Here is a 15930-nt window from a genome sequence, read left to right on the forward strand (position 1 = left end):
TTATTTTGTTTTTTTGAGTATCTCAAATTTTTAAATTTGTTCTAAATGTCTTTTTCAATTCTAGAACTTAAAATAAAAGCATTTGTATTTGGCTAATGACTAAGATTTTGAGTATATGTTTTAACACGTAGAAAATGAATATGATTTCAAGGCAAAATAAATTAAACTTCTGATGAACTTTGCAAAAAAAATGGCTTCAAGGGATTAAAGTAGCACGACAAGCTTTAGGTATTGAAATATACTTTTTAATAGTTTAGAGATAAAACTGAAATTAATTTGAAAGTTTAACAACCAAACTAAGGATGAAACCAACGAGGACAAGCTGAAATTGATATAGTAAGAGCGAGGATCAAGTCAAGAAGAACAAGTAAGGAGAGAATCGAAAGTGGAAAAGAAAGCAATAGTGAGTAGTGAGATCCGACGTTGGAATGACACGAATAGAAGGTAAAAAAAAAACTTGCGTTTATAAAAGTGTGGTTTATTCATTTTGACCTCCAACGAATAGTTGGTTTGTAAATTTTTGTAAAGAAGTATTTTGTAAGTCCACTTACCAAAATAGAAATAAACTTCAAATTTCATAGATTAACATGAGATTTAAATCTTTAAACAATGTACTCAACTTTCAAGTTGAACTTTTTTTAATCCTTTCCAAGTAAACTCTACAGTATTCGCATGACTTAGACAAGACAAAAAAACAAAAGAACAAAAAGGTGATTTGGGGAATTAAGTTCACACTATATGATGGCTTAATATACTAAAGAGTTTCTTAGAATTATGCATAAGTTTTTTTCCCTCTCCATCTAGAAGAGAAATTATTAGAAAGGTTTGAAGTCTTGATCTGGTTGTCAAAAGAATCATCTGTCTTTTGAGTCTACTTTGTTGTTTGAAGACTCGTCAACTGGTTAACTCGAAGAGTACTGATGTTCCAATGGCCAAGTGGGACTTCGGAGACTGTTAGCTTCGCTGAGTGTTGAGTAGGATTCTTCACATGGCTTTGCTGAATTCAGAAACATAACTGATGTGATAACTCCAACCCATCTTATAGTCCAAGCTGTTGTATTGAATTGAATGCTTTAAGACAGTGCATTAACTAAATTGATGTGGAAAAAATAAAATGAAATCTCCATGTGATCTGCTTATAATAAAAGGGGTTATTGTTGCATCCATGGACCCTGATGTCTGATTTGGTACATGCCATTGGCTCTATTGGTCCTAGTTCATGGAGCCTCTCGGTTTTGGAACTACGACGGTAGCTGGAACTATGACCGTCTTTTACTAATGTAATGTTGTAGCATTGTCAATTCGATTGGATTAGTTACCTTCTCCATTGCGATATCCTAACTATTACTAGAACATCTAGTTGCCTCATGAGATTGGTCAAAGTACGTGTAAGTTAGTTGTTTGAATGAATGCTTGAATTTATTAGTTGTATTTGTGTTTATGCTATTTATGATTTTGGTTCAAGGGTTTAGCGGAGTGTGCTAGATGAATTTTCTAACTTTATAGACACCTATGTTTCATTATCAATAAAAAGTGGTACTTTCTCTTCGTGGACATAGCTAATACATTGTTAGTGAACCGCGTAAATTTATATGTCGATTTTTCTATCATTTACATTTAAATGTTTTTTTTATTGTCAATTTTATAACGCATGTCAATATTGGGTGAAATATGATAACTTATAAGGGGTTAGTTCAGACATGGGCACAGAAAACTAACTCATCATGGAGCCTGAGCTTGTTTTGTATGAATTTGTTGTTTGTTTGTATTGCTCTAATATTTATACAGAAAATCAATATACAATGGTATTCTACTTTGGTTCTCTTCAAACAAGAATGAAAAGAGAAGTTGGCAAAATTGTTCCACACTCTTTTGGTAGGAAATTATAGATTTTGTTTGCTCTACTTTTCACGAGGTATGCAATCTTGAAGTGAGATCAATGAAGGCATCTTCTTTGCAGGGAATTGTCAAACCCCCACTTGGATGGTTGAATCCAAACTCTTCTTCAGCTCTGTTGAGCAAACTTAGAAATGAAGGATGGTTCAAGTATGATACCGGCACCACAAATCGCTTCCGTCGATTCTCGCCCACGTAAACTGCAATGTGGCCTTTGGGAATGTTGGAGTGACATCTTGTTGAGACAGCTTGCGTTCTGAATATTTGCTTGGCATTGAGGAGAAGCGTAGGCAGACGAATTCCCATTTCTGTATTTGATTTAAGTGAAAGAAAGAGCCAAAGAGGAGTGAGTTTGAGTGGTTTTGTCTCTAAGAAATTGTTGTAAAAATGAGAAGTTTCAGAGCTTGAATGAGAATTTGTTGATATTTGGAGGTGAACTTATAATGGTAATGAAGAGGAGATGAGCACCAAAGATTAGGAAATAGGTGTCAAAGAGGACCCCCTCCATCAAATGCTCACATGGGATTGCTCTATTGGTTGAAGCACTCTCATTTTTAAATAGTTTTAACTGTTCATTTTGTCGAGTTTTGGCAAAAGTGTAGTTTTCAAATTATTCCAATTTGAAGTACTCTAAGCTTAGGTATATACTAGCTCAATTATGTGAGAGATAGTGCTATTGTAATTGGGAATGGGGAGAGATGTTTGTAAGATTGTAACAATGTTTCACATAGTGAATTTTTTAGTATGGACTTTTCCTTGGTTGTTTTTCTTTAGTCAGGAGTTTTTCCATGTTTATTCTCGTGTTCCCAGTTTTATCGCCTTCGTTTAATTTTTCTACAGAGGTTGGTTCTTTCCTCCACAATTTCTCTATGCCCCATGTTTTGGTGGTAGACCCTCTTTTGGTCCAAGAAAAGGAAGTCATAGTCCAAACAAGTGGCCAAGAAAATTTCAAAACTAAATGGCAGATCTGTTTGACAAGCTTTCTAATCCTCAACAACTTTCTGTTTCAATGGACCCATTGTAATAGCTGAAAATAGACTAGAGAACAGTGAGATAGGGCCTAAATCTCAATCAAAAATCAGACAGCGCCACAGGTCGTCACCATGGAAGTCATAAAAGATGTTGCAATTTCCATCAGCATAGGGGGCATAGTGTCTGAATGATGTTTATATTTGAAGACTTTGACATTCAAAGATTTTTATTATCTATGTCGCAAAAACTAAAGAAAATCGGCACGATCTCGTGATTGATCTCCTTGACTCCTCTATGATGATTAAGGAAAGTAACCATGGCACTCTTCACTATCTGGTCAGTATGCTAATTCTCCTTCAGTTCTTAACATCTTATTGCTATAAGGAGCTATAAGATTCAGTCATTGAGTTCTTAATATCAAGCAATGGTTTCTTGGCAGCAGCCTAAGTTGGAAGAACCAGAAATGTAGGTTTATGAATCCAATAACAAACACAATCAGCATTAATTCCAAGAGTTTCTAAGTAGTTCCAAGACCAACCGGAACGGAAATGCAATTGTAAGTTACATGCAACCTTCTTCATTTCATGGCTTCTGTTCTATTACATTAGTCCAGAAACGCTTATCCAGGTTTGTAAATTTATAGATTCATGAATTGCCCATTTTAAATTTGTTCCAAAACCACTTTTGTTGTTGTGGAATAAAAAGTCTGTCATATTTTATGCATGTATTTAGTTTATTCGAAAAGCTAATCCTTGCTCATACATGAGCTTCCCTGGAACGAAATAACTAAGCAGAATCGAGAATCTCAACTTGAGTAATGTACATATTGGTGAAAATTTAGTGCCCCGAAAAACCACGGATTTTCGGATGGTGATACAATGTCTAAGGATCAGACAGAAAGGCATAATCAATGGGCAACAAAGATCCTTCTTTTGTAAGTGAACTAGAAAGTTCTTTCTATAGTTTTCAAGTTTATTTTTCTTGAGCAACATTGCATTTGGGAATGGAGATGAAAATATAAAGTTTATATATGGAGTAAAAGGTTAAGTTCATTGTGAAAAGAGATGTGTCAAAGTAGGTTTATTCTTTTGCTGCTGCTTCATAGCTTGACTGACTTGTCATTTTGTTTAAAAATTGAGGAAGTTTATTAGTTGATAATGTTTTTTGCTTGAATTTCTCAGTTATGCCTTAACTGTGGCCATGTGTAGTTATGTTTTTTTCTCAACTCTAACAGCATAAATGAATCTCAACTAGTTTTTTGGTATACCCTTCTCAGGATAGGTTGTAACTATAATCTCTCTGCTTTGACCCTCTAACTTTATCTCCTATGTATACATATTAACATCTCAAGATCTTCCGGCTCATGACGTCTCTAACATTAAACGCATGTTTGGAGTGATTTGGTAAATGGTTAGAAACATTCTTCAAATTACTTTTTTAAGCACTTAGAAAGTCATTTTAAACTTACTCTAGATTGCGAAGATGGAATGATAGGATTCGAAAGTTCCATTTACATCTCTCATGATAGAATTCAAATGTTGTGTACTTTTAACTTATTGAACTTATAATTATTAAGCCATCCTTTACTAAGCAACACATCAACAACTCAAATGGTCCATCCTGTTGGGTGGTTGCCTTGAGAAAGCTAGTGATTTTATCTTTCAACAAAACTCAACCTTGAAATGGGTTTGTAGTTTTTTAAACAGAGAGGATCTAAGTAAAAAGTTGAATAAATTTCTTCGAAATGATAAACTTGTAAAACACTCAACAGAAATACAAAAATCCTCAAAAGACACACCAACTGTAGGTTGCTTGACTTCAACCCAACAAACCCTTAAAACAAAGTTTCCATACTATATCTCATTAAAGAACTAGAATAACCAAAAAGATTTGTTCTTATTTAAGAGGCAGGGTGGCTTGATACCTCAACCTCTTACTAGGTTCCACCTAAAAATATCTCACCTCTCATTTTGCACCGGATATCCACCATCAGCTTGATTTTTCAGTTATATCGGTGGAATGTGATCAAACCTCACATTAGCAAAGAAAGAGAAGAATCGTAGGCATATAAGTAAGGGGCTACAACTCCATTGATATGAGACATGTTGGGTAAAACAAAAAATAAAAGTATGGGAACTTATACGTAAAGTGGACAATATGGAATGCCATTATTGAAATATGTGGAGTTTTATTGTTCCTAATATAATGACAAGATATCCATCGATCTGACAATTGTTCAATGAGTCAAAAGAAAAATATTATCGATTAGATGTTAACTTTTTCTTGTAAATTATTTTGACAAAGACCCTTTTAGCACTTTGAAATTAGAATGGGATAGAGATAGACAATCTTTGAACTAGGTACTCTTCTTTAATATCCTTTGTTTTCCTTTTAGTCCTAGTTATTTAAAGTTTGTTAGCCTAGTGTCAAATCCATTTCACTTTAATGTTTTGACTTAGATTCTTTAGTTGCAACTTTCTCTTTTATAATTCTTATTAATCACCAAAGACTTCCCAATTTTCTCAATTCACTCTGTTTGATAAGCTAGTACGTTCCTCTTCTCCTATCTACCCAAAGAATCAATTTAATACCTTGTCGTGACTCCCTTGTAAAACTGGTTTCTATTTTCCTTTTATTAAAGTATCGATATAATATTAAATTTTCCTTCACCTATTAGCTTAAGCGTTCTGGTAACTTAATGATTTAACATGGTATTAGAGTAAAAGACTCTCTAAACCTCTACGATGTTATTTCCTTCTTAGTTAATATTGATTTCCACTTGTTCAGTCTTCCACAAATTTGATATAATATTAAATTTACTTTTTCACCTATTAGCCTAAGTTTTCTTTGGTCATTCAGTGATTTTAACACCTCGAATCTTTCTTTTCTTCACCATTCTGTATCTAAAACATTCTTCAAATTGAAAGAACTTGTAGTTGGGTTGGCTCTCAAGAATATCCACAAACAAACCCTCCACCCAATGCAAATTGATAGGAAATGAAAGAGAATCTTCTTTATTCTTTCACATTGATCTCATTTACAATTAAAGCCAGTCACTAATCTAATGGAAAAGCACTTGTTTTCAACCCCACTGATTGAATTCCATGGGAACTTTCATCCTTATACCATTCTTGAGGAGAAAATTGAAACCACCCCAAGTGAAAGAAAGATTCTTTCAATCAAAAGATTTTGATAAGAAGCCAAGCTTTCATTGGAAAAGAAATTCAAAGAAGCCAAACAAAAAACAAAAGGCAAGACAGAGCCCAAAAGAACTGCAAAAGGGGGCTCCAATCCAACAAAATCAAATCAATATCACAATGGGGCATAAACTTAGCCCCCTCCCTAATATCCTCGCTTGATCTCTCGATCTCTCTAAAACTACTGTTCTTTCTATCAGAGTTATTTAGTACCTTGATATAGATAGATCAGTTCATTTTTTATACATTAGATTCAAAAATTTCAAATTCTCAAAATTTTGTTGGATCATTTCATGTTACAAAGACAACAATATAATTTATATAATGATGTCAATAATGTAGGTAGAACATGAGTCATTCTACGTTTACGAAAAATAAATTTAACCAAGTTGTCATGGTTTATTGATGCTCTTGGACGAAATTCTTAGAGTAAAGAAAGCCTCTTATACGTTTACTTATTTGCCGCGTAATTTCGCTACTTAGTATTGAAACTTAATGGTTGATATAGATAGCATATGGTTTCTTTGTCCCCAAAAAAGTGCAGTCACTAGTAAACTATTAAAAGCCAAACAAGAGAATAAAACAACTGATGGAGAATTGCTTCGTTTGTATTATGACTTGGTGGGAAATTCACCAAGGAAATGATATTAAACATGAAGCAACACAGTATAACTTTCCTTTATACAACATTTGAATGAATCAAAACACCAACAAATGGTGAAAAAAATGTTGTAAAAAAAATTGGACAGCCTTTGTTGTTCTTCCTTTTAGGAGTGTTGAAATCTAGAAGTAAGATCAACAAAGGCATCTTCTTTGCAAGGAATAGTTAAACCTCCATGGGGATGATGAAATCCAAACTCTTCCTCAACATGACTGAGAAGTTGTTTGAATGAAGGATGGTTTAGGAGCGATATCGGAACCACAAAACGTTTCCTTTGAATATCGATCTCGCCCACATAAACAGCAATATGACCTCTTGGAACATTTGACTGGTTTCTTATTTTAAGAATTTGCTTAGCATGATGAATCAAAGACGATGGCAAACGAATTCCCATTGCTGAGTTGTGTTATCGACTCAAGAACACGTCTAAAGAGGAGATGAACACCCTCTAAAAAGAACACGTCTAAAGAGGAGATGAACACCCTCTAAAAAACTTTCTTTGGTTGATGGATATGTTTGTGAGTGTTTGAATGCTCGTTTGAAGTTTGTATATATAGACTTTTTTTTTAAAAAGAAAAAAGAAAGGAAAAAAAATAGCTGTTTTTCTGATTGCTGATCTGTTCTTGCTTCATTACTAATGATGTGGGGTATTAAAGACTGTTGTTGGGAAGACCCTTTCACATGGCTTTGATCAACATAGAAAAGAACTCTACATTCAAAACAAAGACTGTACAAGGAAATTGCATATCCACGTGATTGACTTTCTGGGAAAGTGCTAATGGCTACATCATTGAAACTAATTTTCAGGTTGAATGAGAGAAGGGATGGATAATGTATTCATCAGATTGAAAATTATATCATGTTTTGGTACGACCTAGTCCTTCAAAAAAGACCAGTTGGTTGAGTTTTTAAGACAGACAATGGAACAAGGATGAGTTATGCTTTTCACTGTCTAAGGGAGTTGAGTATGTAGTTGTGTCTATTTGAGTAGTTGGCATAGCTGGATTTTCACAGCTTTACTACGAGATGGATTGAATCTTATTATACATTATGGTTTGTGGGACTCTTAAGACAGTAGTGTGTCGAAGTTTCGTTTCGTTTTGTTACTTCATGAATCAAATCGCATGGGAGATGACTATTTTGACAGACTGACCTAAAAATTATGTCTACTTAAAGTTTGATATGGTTTATCAAAACAAGTTTTTCTATTTCAAACTTTTTTTTTCTCTCATCCGTTTGCTTTCTCCTCCTTGCCTTCCTTTCGCTGTGCACAACTTCAATTCTCTTTTGCTCATCCATCTCCCTATGACTTGTCTTACCACCACCCTGAAATCTAGTCTCCTTACTTTGGTGATGGTGGTTTTCACCTTTGCTTCGAGAGCGGTGACTGTGACGGTGAGCACAGTGTTAACCTCTCTCTCAAGGGATGTTTGGCTTACCAACTTCATAAAGTCGTCGTTAAATAATTCAACTTCACCAACTTTAACAGTGATCATTATTGAACTTTGTACATTTATCGAAAAACTTTATCTTCTCCTCTCTAATGTTTTCCTATTTCCAAACTTCAGATTGCGCAACTGTACCCTAAACATAGAGTTTCTAACTCTAATGTAAGATAAGACTTAAAAACTAAACTTAGTGCTCCAAACACATTCTCAAAAACTTACAGACGCACGGCCAAAGCCAAATGAAATCACATTGTTGTCACACAACGGTGATACACAATTTGATAACCATTCCATTTTTTGTTTTTGAAAACTAAGCCCATGAACTAATAGACTAAAGTAGTGTGTTTGCATACTCAAACTTCAAAAACAAAAACCTAAAAATCAAATTGTTACCAAACGAGAACTTAATATTTAGTCGACAATTGGTCACCATGTCTATCCAATCCTTTAAATAAGGAGCAACATCTCCATGTGAGATGGTTCCTGCTTTAGACAAGAGGACCCAGTAAATGCAATGGCCAATGGCTAAAAATGGAGTTGTGCTATTGAAAATAGGCTACTGTACCTCAGAACTGTACCATAGCATTCAACTATGAACAAGAGTAGGACATAGAATAAGAACTTTTTATATTTATTGAAGAAGGCAGTTGGATCTAAATGTACTACAGTAGGAAAGGTCTTTTTATTATATAAAGCACTTGGAGTTCTAATGTTTTTGCTCTTACATTTAGAGAAAGTTGGTTGTTTGAAGGCACTTTTCATGAACATTTCGAAAGTATCATCAGAGTATGGGATCATTTTAGTGGACAACATAAGTTTACGCCATAAATAAGGTGACACGTACATAAAATTATAGTTCTAAAATATTAACAGAAGATCAAGAATAATAAATAACTTTTGAAAGAACAACTGTATAAATCTTTCCGAATCTTATTTATTTTTTATCTTTTCAAGTAAATTATTTAAATCTTTTCAAATCCTACCTTAAATTTTAACTATTTTCATACCTTTAAAAAATTTATTTATCTCTACGAGAAAGTCTAAAACTTGATGTCAGAAAAATTGTACTATAATAGAAAATTTGATAATCTCGTTCATCTAGATAAAATTGTATCCAAAAAGTCTAAAAATATCAATTTTTTCGGCTTCTCGATATAACCAACATCATCAAGTATTGAGATTCATATTTTAAAAAAATAATAAAAAAGAATTACATTTTAAAAAAAAAAATCAAATAAGATTTGAAAAATGATACAATCTCTATTTAATGTACCAAAAAAAAACTAAAAACATTTCCTTGAGTTGAAAAAATGTGTTACTTTAAAAAAAACAAAAAGTATGCACTTTTTTCAATTTCATTTAAAAGTTGTGTTTTAGTTTGTTTATATACCCATATTATTTTGTTTTAAAAATACCTCTAAATTTCTATATTTTTTAAAAAATTCAACTTTTTTCTTTGAATTTTAATTTTTTTCAAAATAGCTTCTCTTGAAAATTATGCTTATGTGTAGGGGTAGCGTAAGAATAACCCAAACAACCTGATAACCCAACTACCCAACCCATATAATATGGGTTGGGTTGAATTGAAAATTTTGGTTTTTTTCAAGTTGGGTTGAGATCGAAAATTTTGTATCAACCCAATCCAACCCAAATTAATAATTTATATTATATTTATATTATAGATATTTTATTATTTATTTAATATTTATAGATAATGTTTAAAATGTTGAACTTTTATGGATATTTGAAAGTTTGAATTTATATACATTATGTACATTTGAAACTTTAACTATGATAATTTTAAACCGTATAAACATCAAGAATAAAAAAAATAATAACCCAACCCAACCCAACCCGAAAATATGGTTGAATTGAAAATGTCCTAACCCAACCTTTACACCCCTACTCTTGTGTGACCAATATGCAAATTTGTAAAATAATCCTCACTTTTATTAAGCAACCATTTATACCCTACACAATTTATTTGTAAATTTTTGTTTAAATTTAATGAAAGTTCTTACATTAGATTAATAAATTGATCAACAACCAATATTTTGAAAAAAAAGAAGGTTTGTGACATAATTTTGAAGATATTTTCATAATAAAGACAACCAAGTTGTTGCATTGAAAAAAGTTACAAATTATACTTTGTACTTTAGTATAGAACTAAATTTTGAAAAAAATATTTTAAACAACAAGATATTCAATCCCTCATTCAGAGTTGTTATTACTCCAAAAGAAAAATTGAATCCAAATTGCTAACTAAATAGTTCAAAAACTTTTGGACATAAAGTAGGACTTTGAATCTCAATGCTGATTTTGGATCCAACAGTTAAATTTTTTGAAGTATAATCCAGATTCATCAAAGCATAAACAAGAGAAGATGATAAAGAAAAAGAAAAAAAGTTGTATTTGCATTACAATTTCTGGTGAAAAAGGGTTCACCAATCCATTCCAACACCACTCATTACAACACCCAAAAGCATTGTATTGTAATTGGGTTCCATCAACATTCCAACATCAGTTAGAATGCAAAAATCATCAACAACACATGAACATCTCCATTCCCAAAAGAAAAAAAAAAGAAAAAAAAAAAGAAGTAGAAAGAAAAGAAGAAGCCAAAGGCAAAAATCGAGATCCTTCCTTCCTAGTTCTTCATGGATTTAACAAGCTTGCAATCTTGAAGTAAGGTCGATAAATGCATCTTCACCACAAGGAATCGTCAAACCACCTTCCGGATGATCAAATCCAAACTCTTCTTCCGCTCGACTCAACAATTGTTGAAACGAAAGATGATTCAAATACGAAATCGGAATCACAAATCGCTTCCTCTGAAACTCTCCGACGTACACTGCTACATGACCTTTCGGAACCGCCGATGGATTACCGGAGCTTCTTCTCAGCAATTGCTTGGCCTGAGGAATCAAAGACGATGGAAGACGAAACCCCATTGAGGAGAAAAAAAAAATGGAGAAATGGTTGAAACTGATTGAAGAGAAAATTGAAAAAGAAAAAAGAAGGAAAAGTGTGATTTGGGAATTGGAGTAATTAGGGTTTTGAATTTATAGGAAGGGATTGTTTGGAGAATGGTAGTTGGCTATTGGTGGGTCCTTCAAGAAGTTAATTTAATATATTATTAATTTATAATTGTACTATATCCACTTCATTATTCATTATTAAAGTGATTTTGAAGTTTGATACGACACACCGCGTTACGATAGACTGTCAACTCTAATAAAATAATATCGTTGATGAACTCGAGTTAGATCTAAGAGTCAAGTAACGTTTTGAAATATAATTTCACTTTCATATGTACATACACTGTTATGTATCATAGCATATGTTGTCAACTCTATTGAATGACACTTTTTGAATGAAATGCATAGTCGTGAATTTGAGTTAGATACAAAAGTCTAATTAGGTTGAGAAGTGTCATTATATTTTGGTAGGATATATCCTGTGATGGGTTATATTGTCAAGTTTATATAATAATATTTTTGAATCAAATACATTGTCGATGAACCCAAACTATTTTTTCAAAAATTAGGTTGGCTGTGAAGTAGGATTGCATTTTGGTATGATACAAATATGTATTAGATTAAGATCAAAACAATCTAGGTTAAATAAATTTTCTAATTTAGTTTCATAAATTAGATGATAATTACGTTTTGGTACGATAGGATGCTAAAATAAGTCATCAACTCCACTGAATAAATTTTCAATTTTCACATCAAATGCAGTGCCCATTAACTAGTGTGAATGAGAAGTATAATTACGTCATTGAATAATGATAAAAGAATGGATTCTTTAGTTTAAAAAATCAAGTTACGGTTGGAAAGTTTAATTAATTATATTGGCGATACAACACACTATATTGTATTAAAATACATTGTCAACTCCATTGAATAATTTTCCAAATCAAAGACACACCGACTATACACTTCAATTTCAAATATCAAATTAGGTTGAAAAGTATAATTGCGTTTTGATACGACGTATCCTGTATTAGAACAAGCTGTCAACTCCATAAATAAATAATTTTCTAACAAAAAATGCATTGTCTGTCAACTCGAGTTAGTTTGAAGTATTAGGTTAGGTTGAGAAGTATGGTTACGTTGTAGACTCAGTCATATTTTGTCGTTAAGTACAATAAACTTTGAATATTAAAATAAAACTAATTAGAAATTATTGATATTGTGTACTATTTTATAGATAATACTTGGCAGGTATCTTTTCAAAAATGGTAAAGCATATAGATTATTGCACATGGTGTGCTAATAAACCTTTTTTTTTTTTTAAATAGACTTTGAATAATATATATATATATATATTATAGTTAATAATTATGAGTATTTTGGGAAATTAATTATTACTTGTTTTATTATTGGTAATAATGATTAGTTTATGGGAATATTTTAATATTAAGACTGACACAAGTATTAATGCTAATGTTATTAATGAGTAATGTTTAAGCATATACTTTGAATGAGAACAAATCACATGGCTTCAACTGCCCAATTTGGAGATGGAAGGATTAAACAAATATTTTAATTTGATTTCTGAAGTTTTTAAATCTTTTATTTATTTAATTAAATAAAATATTGGATTTGAATTATATAATGTTGATGTAACGTTTAAAAATATTATTTTTCTGGCTATCATCAAATAATATTATTTGCTTATATCTATATACTTTAATTTAATTAAGCTATGGTACCATGATTTTGCTCTAGAAGTTACATAGTTTGAATTCTAACATTCATATGAATCAAACTTTTGTTTGAATTCTATTTTCAAATACTTAAAATAATTTAAAAGAATTTAGTTTTCTATTGAAAATCATCGTAAATGATTAAATTGTTGAAAATATTTACAAAAATATAATAAAATTCTAAATTTTATTGATGATAGATACCGATAGATATGGATAGACTTCTATCGGGATTTATAAGTGTATCTATATGTGTCGAATTTTTCTAAATATTTTGATTCGTTATGCTATATTTACAAATATTATTTTTTTTATTTATAACTAAATTTCAAAATATTTTATTTTTATTTATATGTTTCGAATTTAAATTTTATTTGGCTCATCGTTTATTTATCGATTTAAAAGAATAAAAAGAACAGGTAATTAAACAGTTTTCGTTATTATGACAATTTATTTTAAGTTTTATTTCATAATTATTTTAGATTAATCAATTGAAAGTTAATATCAAAGACTTATGTAATTATTAGTGAAGGAAAAAAAATCTCATAACTTATAAAATGTAATTTGATTTTTTTTTTATAACATTCAAAAGTTAAATAAGGACAAGAGCAATATCTCCATCCACATATTATAAAACATAACTTTTGAATATTAAGAACAAACAAATATGTACCAACTTGCATTTATAAATATAATTTAAGCTGGCATAAGTTTGTGACACTGAAATTCGAGACGAATTTAAAATTTTTTAATCACATAATCATCGACTATTGATAAATGAACCAACAAGTTTTGATTATAATTCAATTCATGACGATCATCAGTAGAAAATATTCAACGGACATTAATAAACAATTTGTTGAACAACATTCAATGCAGTTAATTACTACAAAACATACATATTTCAAAATCAATACTATAATTAAGAAATCAATATCTGTTTCTAATTTTCAATTAACAATGAAGACATTTGTATATACTTTAATACTTCGAGGCTACTTCGGATGTTGTAAAAAAAAAAAAAATGAAATAAATAAACTTTGAAGTCTCTTTCATTTTAGTTATTATACTGTTCAATTTTATTCTATGTATTTAAAAAAAAAAAAAACCTTAAATTTATTCAATATTGCTTCCTTATCATTAATTTTCATTTTATGTTTTTTATTGACATTTTCAGTCTACAGTTTTTTGAAAGAATTTAAATATGGGTTTGATTTTTTCGAAAAATTATAAAAAATAGCAAAATTGACAAAATATTTAACTGTCATACAAAAATAAAATGTAATAACTTTTTTTTTTTGTCTAAAAGATATTGTATTATTATTAGTATTTTTGAGAAAACTCCTTGTTTTTCAATATAACAAAATGAACCACAATATTTACAAATATAACAAAATATTATTGATAGATGATGATAAATACTAATAAATTACTATCATGTATTGATGATAGGTGTCTGTTGTTGTACTTCAGTCTTCAACGCAAAACTCGTCCAGATCCGACAAACAGTAGTCAAGAAAACAAGTCAGCAAATGGAACGGCAGTAAAAACAGATTGATAGAGGAACATAAACTAAATTAGTAGATGGCTGAGTCGCGGAACACACTCTCTATAAGACGTTTCGCGGCCCTGCTCTGGATCGTGCAAATAGAATAATGTCTCGTTGTCCCCAGGATAAAACATCCTCTTGCGTTAATTAGTTTTGCACATAAACCAATTAGAATCAAATCACTCAAAGATTGCAAACACTCACAGCTCGGGAAACTTTAAGAAAACGTTAAACGGTAACGCTTCACAATTAAAGAAAAAAACGTTTTAGAAAATATCTAGTGAAAATATCTAGTAAAAGTATATATATTATTTTATGTCTCTTCGCCATGGCCGACGGACGGCGGCGCGTGTAGAGATGTAGGCATATCCTCATTTGTCTATCTCCTCCCTCCTTCCAAAACTTAGGTGCCCTAAAGAGCCCAAACCTATTGTTTAATCAATAGTTATATAAAGGAGCATCCACGTTCCAAAATAATTAATGTGGAAATGCTTTGGAGAATAAAATAATATGTTTTTTATTTTTACAAATTTTTCGTTCAATAATCTCCCACTTGAAATTTTTTTACTATCAATATCTATTCGGTGTTTATCATTGATATGTTATGAAATTTTCATATATTTGTAAATGTTTTCAACAATTTTATTATTTAAAACAAATTTCTTCCGATATTAAAAAATATATATTTATATGGAAACTATTATTATTATTATCATTCAACTAATTTCAATATATAAACTTCAAAAATGATATTCAAGCTATTGTGAGGTGGTTGAAATACCTTCCATTCAATTGACAAATTGAACTCTAGCTGGTCTACTTAATTAAAAAAAAACTCAAGAATTTGGTATTGGAATCTTCAAGGAAATTGACAAAATACTTTCTTTCACAATAACAACAAGAAAAACACATCCTCCCCTCCAAATTTTATGAAAATAATATCATCTAAGAAAAAGATTATAATTCACAATGATTAATGATTATGGTAATATTATTTGTTAGCATAATTTAATAGACATATAAAAAGGTAGGTAGTTCGGATGTAACAAAAGCTGCAAAAAATACAACAGTGATACTATTTGAAAGGACGGTTTCAATATTTTCCATACGTAATCCTTTGTATAGACGTTGGGGTGGACGAACATTAAGATGGAATAGGCCCGCTAATATACCCACATGTACCTGCTACAATTTGATGTGAGGCTGTTCCACTTGGAAAAAAATGATCAAACCCTTCGACATCCCACACAAGATTTACTGCTTGTACCCTTCTGGTTAATCCATAAGGATCAGATACTCATATTCCCAGACCATACAATCTGGTTACATGAAATGCACCAAAACCAAAGCAACCCAACCCTAAGACACGGTGAAAAATGAGTAAGATTCTACAGGACTAAACCTATAAGACTTAAGGAATGATCGAAGGGAACAAAAAAGAAAAAAAGTAAATAAAATGACGTAGAAGAGCCCATATTCCAAATGAATGAAAGTGT

General features: G+C 31.1%; 2 protein-coding genes and 1 long non-coding RNA gene across 4 annotated transcripts; 1 reads left to right on the forward strand and 2 right to left on the reverse strand.

The window, feature by feature from the left end:
• Positions 1-1740: 1740 nt before the first annotated feature.
• Positions 1741-2339, reverse strand: LOC103497277 (auxin-responsive protein SAUR23-like). The gene has a single exon (XM_008459407.3). It carries the CDS (start codon positions 2200-2202, stop codon positions 1909-1911), a length of 294 nt encoding a protein of 97 aa, XP_008457629.2. The 5' UTR covers positions 2203-2339; the 3' UTR covers positions 1741-1908.
• A 623-nt stretch (positions 2340-2962) lies between these two features.
• LOC127151702 (uncharacterized) lies at positions 2963-7872 on the forward strand. Of its 2 annotated transcripts, none has more exons than XR_007824818.1 (3): positions 2963-3204; positions 3311-3802; positions 7534-7872. It is a non-coding gene; the product is annotated as an uncharacterized LOC127151702 (long non-coding RNA). The 2 variants fall into 2 exon arrangements; XR_007824817.1 differs by having other exon boundaries at positions 2992-3204; positions 3308-3802.
• Positions 7873-10561: 2689 nt separating this feature from the next.
• Positions 10562-11211, reverse strand: LOC103497275 (auxin-responsive protein SAUR24-like). Its single transcript, XM_008459404.3, has one exon. The coding sequence runs from the start codon at positions 11123-11125 to the stop codon at positions 10838-10840; it is 288 nt and encodes a 95-aa protein (XP_008457626.1). The 5' UTR covers positions 11126-11211; the 3' UTR covers positions 10562-10837.
• Positions 11212-15930: the final 4719 nt, after the last annotated feature.

Source organism: Cucumis melo, chromosome 11 (assembly GCF_025177605.1).
Source record: "Cucumis melo cultivar AY chromosome 11, USDA_Cmelo_AY_1.0, whole genome shotgun sequence".
NCBI classification, from domain to species: Eukaryota; Viridiplantae; Streptophyta; class Magnoliopsida; order Cucurbitales; family Cucurbitaceae; genus Cucumis; species Cucumis melo.

What these genes read in the sequence shown, in the direction of transcription:
- LOC103497277 (XM_008459407.3), bottom strand. Translation starts at nt 2,202, where the DNA reads ATGGGAATTCGTCTGCCTACGCTTCTCCTCAATGCCAAGCAAATATTC.
- LOC103497275 (XM_008459404.3), bottom strand. Translation starts at nt 11,125, where the DNA reads ATGGGGTTTCGTCTTCCATCGTCTTTGATTCCTCAGGCCAAGCAATTG.